At 33.3% G+C, this 5411-nt stretch overlaps 1 protein-coding gene across 1 annotated transcript; it reads left to right on the forward strand.

Annotated features, from left to right (window-relative positions):
- The first annotated feature begins 299 nt into the window (after nucleotides 1–299).
- LOC120518270 (extracellular calcium-sensing receptor-like) lies at nucleotides 300–4893 on the forward strand. The gene is made up of 6 exons (XM_039740944.1): nucleotides 300–478; nucleotides 937–1219; nucleotides 2046–2861; nucleotides 2936–3160; nucleotides 3282–3405; nucleotides 3992–4893. The coding sequence occupies exons 2-6, from the start codon at nucleotides 971–973 to the stop codon at nucleotides 4891–4893; spliced, it is 2316 nt and encodes a 771-aa protein (XP_039596878.1). The 5' UTR covers nucleotides 300–478; nucleotides 937–970.
- The last annotated feature ends 518 nt before the right edge of the window (nucleotides 4894–5411 follow it).

Consider the following 5411-nt stretch of genomic DNA (forward strand, 5'->3'; position numbering starts at 1 on the left):
CTCTAGTACCTTAGTCTGGTAAAACACTTTGAATCATTATGTCAGCCAGACATAAATACTAAATAATTAATAAACATCATGAAATTATGCATTACTAAAAATATTTTTTTTGTGTTACTACTCCTGGGAGAACAGCTGAAAATGAATTAACCTTTGAGGAATTGATGAGTCCAAAGAATCATTGTGTTAATATATGTGACTATTAGATTCTAGCTTCTATATAAGGCAGAAAATAGTAGAAAACACCTCAGACAGGTTACCAACCTCATCCACTGACAATGATAGTTTTAGCTGTTCTCTTATGTGCACTCTCAGCAAACACAGAGGAGACTGTTTGCAGTCTACAAGGACAAACTGAATTGTCACTATTTTCTAAAGATGCAGATGTTATAATTGGAGGAATCTTTTCACTTCATGACAAACTTGTACATACAAAACCTACACTAAAAAATGAACCTGCGCCATTTCAGTGTACAGGGTAAGCCATATATTTTAAAAAGCATACTAATATATTATTTTATATTCATTCATTGTCAGTATTTTTGGCTCTGTTGTGAGTAAATCTTGACAAATAATAATCAAACTTGGACAACATAGTTTCCTGTCTTGTAATTTGTATTTGGCAGCAATTCCGAAAAGTGATGGATAGATCATTTATACAGTTTCACAGAGGTTTATTTCACTATTCTTTAACATGCCATAAAATATAATCTTTTATTATATCTTGGCCATTTGGTGAATTGTTCATTTATTTTGTTCATGTTTTCTGATTCATGTCACTTAATTACCTTGAAATTAAATATTATGTTTAATATCAAATTGCACTTTGTAATACTACTCACCTACAGAGCTCTGCTTTTAGGTATACTGTTCAGGTTGTTAAACTTGAAAGCTATTTACAAAAAAAAAATACTAAAGTAAATGTTTATTTTACAGTTTAAACTATGAGGAATACCAGACAGCAATAGCTATGATATTTGCAATAGAAGAAATAAATAACAGCACAGATTTGCTGCCAGGTGTTTCTTTGGGTTATAAGATATATGATGCTTGTGGATCAGTGCAGCTGGCAATAAGAGCAGCGATGGCTCTCATAAACACATATGATGAAGATAAACAATGCAGCAAGCCATCCACTGTTCTCGCAATTGTTGGACAATCTGGCTCTTCCCCAACCATTGGGATTGCAACAACTATTGGACCATTCCAGATACCTGTGGTAAAACATCATTTATTTTTTGAATATATTTCAAAGGCTTTTCAAAGGCTCTAAAGGTTAAGGTCACAAAATATCATATGTACTGTAGCTATTAATGTGTAAAATGTAAATGGTATAGAACAATGTCTGCTTTACTCTTGTTATAGACGGAAAAGAGGTCAAGTTTATTTTAATTTTCAAATTTGCCCATTTTGCAATTTGCCCATGTGCTTCTGCAAAAAGCTTTTTTGCACTCATAGTTAGCATCATGTTGGTAATGATAAAATAGACGTATACATTCTGTTAGCATAAATAACCAGCGATAAACATGAACATCCCATGTATCTATCCAGCCCTTGAACTTGGAGGCCATCTCAGCAGCTGCACTTTAAATACAGGTACATATATAAATAAATGCCATTGAGATTTATTAAAACAAATGCTCTCTGTAATAGTTAGTATGATGTTTATGTTATACATTTTGTGATAGTTTCAGAATGTATTTTGACCCCCTCCCCTTCTTTCACATTTTGCTGTATTTCAGTCTTGTGCTAAATTGTTTAAATTAATTTTTCCCCATAATAAGCAACACTCAATACCCTAGAATGATAAAGTGAAAAGAGGATTTTAAAAATGTATCTGCAATATATATATATATATATATATATATATATATGACACAAGCATTCTGACACTTATATCATTGTTGAGATGTTTCTATACCATGTTTGGGGTGAACGGGTTCAAATGCTTTTTGAATTCACTGTCCATTCAACTGAAGATGCATAAAGCTTTAAATAAATGCCATCGTTTACAATAATTCTTTATTTTTACCTGTTATTTACAGATTAGTCATTTTGCTACTTGTACATGTCTTAGCAACAAGAAGGAGTTTCCCACCTTTTTCAGGACAATACCCAGTGATTATTATCAAAGCAGAGCTCTAGCACAGCTTGTGAAACACTTTGGTTGGACTTGGGTGGGGACAATTAGAAGTGACAATGACTATGGCAACTTCGGAATGGCTACATTTGTACAGCTAGCTCAGCAGGAAGGTGTCTGTATTGAATACTCTGAGGTGATATACAGAACTTATCCAAAAGAAAAATTTCAGAAAACTGTGAATGTGATAAAGGCTTCTTCTTCCAAAGTCATAGTAGCTTTCACATCTCCAACAGATTTAGAATTTTTGATAAAGGAGCTGTTACTTCAGAACGTAACAGGTTTCCAGTGGGTAGGTAGTGAATCATGGATTACAGACAAATACCTTTCCACCTTAGAAAGTGCTATGGTCCTCAGTGGGGCAATTGGATTTGCAATCAGTGATTCAGAAATACCGGGACTGAAGGACTTTTTGTTAAATGTACATCCATATGACACACCTGGCAATGCTGGCTTGAAGGAGTTTTGGGAGACTATTTTCAGATGTAATCTGAATGAAAAAAACACCAGTGGATCAGCTGAGCCATGTACTGGGTTTGAGACTTTAAATTCAATCAACAATGTATACACTGATGTGTCAGAATTAAGGATTGTCAATAATGTGTATAAAGCTGTATACGCTGTAGCTCATTCTCTCCATAATCTGCTTTCATGCAAAAGCAGCCAAGGTCCTTTTGAGAAGAGCACATGTGCCAACAAAAGTAATGCGAAACCTTGGCAGGTAGGATTTTTCAGTATTGGAAAAATGTGATATTTATATAATTTAGACAATAACTAATCACATGTCTTTTGTAGATTCTACATTACTTGAAAAATGTCAACTTTACAACTAAAAATGGTGAGACTATTTACTTTGATGAAAACGGGGATCCAGCTGCCAGGTACTCCTTAGTGAACTGGCAAACCACAGCAGGAATCACAAAATTTGTTTCAGTAGGATTCTATGATGCATCCATATCAAATGGAAAAAAGTTTTCAATGAAAAATATAAGCATTATATGGTCAAATAGTAATAATAAGGTAAGACATAATCTTACCAATTCATTTTATTTGTTAAAAAACGAGTTTAACTGTAACTGAAATAGTAGCTCTCCATGTTTTCCATTGTTATATATCCAACGTTAATGTTCATGTTTTCTAGGTGCCTACATCTCTGTGCAGTGACAGCTGTCCACCAGGGACTCGCAAAGCTGTAAAGAAAGGAAAGCCTGTCTGCTGCTTTGATTGCATTCCATGTGCTGAAGGAGAATTTAGCAACACCACAGGTAGAGAAAATACAAAAACTGTCAAACAAATAATCATCAATAATTTTTTGAATAAATGTGACCGTCTTTTCATGGAGAAGAAAATATTTACAGTGTTAACATTTGAAACAAATACATAGCACTAACTCTATTGGTTAATGCACACATGATATATTTTAGATGATTAATATTGTCTTTAGAAAGATGTTTAATAATCTCAGTGCTGACGGATCAGCTGTTTTTTTGTTATGAAATTTAGAGGTATCTGTTTGGTTGATTAACATCCACTTTTTGTGCATTTTCAAAGGAGAGAATCCCTCTGCTATTTGGAGTCACATTATATTTAGGTCCTACCTTTCACCTAATGCTACAGTACCTAGGTAGTCTCTGCATCTCTTTAACTCTGTAATAGAAAAAGGTGGTTCAGAAAATCAACAGAATTGTAAGGAGCTTTAAGCTCCTGGCATATGATATCATATCAAGCAATTATTCACATAGTATAACAAGTATAGAATAAATGATAATAATAAAGTCTAAGTTGTGACCTTTACACATTCACAAATAAACACACCCACTGAACATTATATATCTTTCTTGTTTTTTTTAGATTCTACAGATTGTGTGAAATGCCCGTTGGAATACTTCTCTAATGAAAAAAGAGATCAATGTGAATTAAAGACCATTGAATTTCTATCATTTGGGGAAACCATGGGAATTTTACTGGTTTTGCTTTCAGTACTTGGAGTGTGTGCATGCTTTGCCATAGCTGTTGCATTTTTCAGGAAAAGAAACACCCCACTTATCAGAGCTAATAATTCTGAGATCAGCTTTCTTCTCCTGTTTTCGCTCTCTTTGTGTTTTCTGTGTTCACTCACATTTATTGGTGAGCCTTCAGACTGGTCCTGCATGCTGCGTCACACAGCTTTTGGAATTACATTTGTTTTGTGTATATCTTGTTTACTGGCAAAAACAATAGTGGTCTTGATGGCCTTTAGGTCCACTCTTCCAGGTGGAAATGTTATGAAATGGTTCGGACCCACCCAGCAAAGGATACATATTTACACTCTTACACTTATACAGAGTTTTATATGTGTTCTGTGGCTAACATTATCAGCTCCATTTCCATACAGAAATATAACATATTACAAAGAAAAAATTATTTTGGAATGTGATTTAGGTTCACCATTAGCTTTTTATGCAGTTTTAGGATATATTGGGTTTTTATCTACTATGTGCTTTATTCTTGCTTTCTTAGCTAGGAAATTACCAGATAATTTTAATGAAGCTAAATTCATCACCTTCAGCATGTTGATATTCTGTGCTGTCTGGATCACTTTCATCCCGGCTTATATCAGTTCACCTGGGAAATATACAGTGGCTGTGGAAATATTTGCAATATTAGCCTCCAGTTATGGTTTACTTTTTTGTATTTTTGCTCCTAAATATTACATTGTCATATTAAAACCTGAGAAGAATACCAAAAAATACTTAATGAATAAAGTTCGTTGAATATCTTCATGGAAAATATTTTTAACTACATCATAATTGAATTAATCTTGTCAGTCGGTGGTATAAAATCTGTTAGGTGAATTGAAAGGACACTGTACTATATATGACTGATAAAGATAATACCACATTCAATTGTTCATTTTCCAACCCATTTGTCATTTACATCAGTAAAGGTTTGTAAAAAACATCACCAGTACAAGAATGTAAACTTTTGCCTTTTAAAGATTGATACTTGAAGTGTTGTGTATTCATTAACAGTGTGCCACCAAAAATATTTTTAAAAAATCATATTACTTTAAACTCAAATAAAGCTTACTATGAACTTTGATAAAATGAATACTGTAATTCTTGTGTCGTGTTTATTTTGTAATTAAATGAATAGACAATGTTCAATTAATTCAGCCTTTCCTCCATCCTCCATCAAAAAGTTATGCATAGGAGCAAGAACACTGTCTACTTAGTTAAACCCAAGTATATATTATCATTAAGTTGCCTTAATGTAACTACTTTTTAATGTG

The sequence above is a fragment of the Polypterus senegalus genome, chromosome 1, assembly GCF_016835505.1.
Source record: "Polypterus senegalus isolate Bchr_013 chromosome 1, ASM1683550v1, whole genome shotgun sequence".
NCBI classification, from domain to species: Eukaryota; Metazoa; Chordata; class Cladistia; order Polypteriformes; family Polypteridae; genus Polypterus; species Polypterus senegalus.

What these genes read in the sequence shown, in the direction of transcription:
- LOC120518270 (XM_039740944.1), top strand. Translation starts at nt 971, where the DNA reads ATGATATTTGCAATAGAAGAAATAAATAACAGCACAGATTTGCTGCCA. An exon ending in GGTCAAATAGTAATAATAAG is followed by an intron (nt 3,161 to 3,281) that starts GTAAGACATAAT and finishes CATGTTTTCTAG; the next exon opens with GTGCCTACATCTCTGTGCAG. An exon ending in AGAATTTAGCAACACCACAG is followed by an intron (nt 3,406 to 3,991) that starts GTAGAGAAAATA and finishes TGTTTTTTTTAG; the next exon opens with ATTCTACAGATTGTGTGAAA.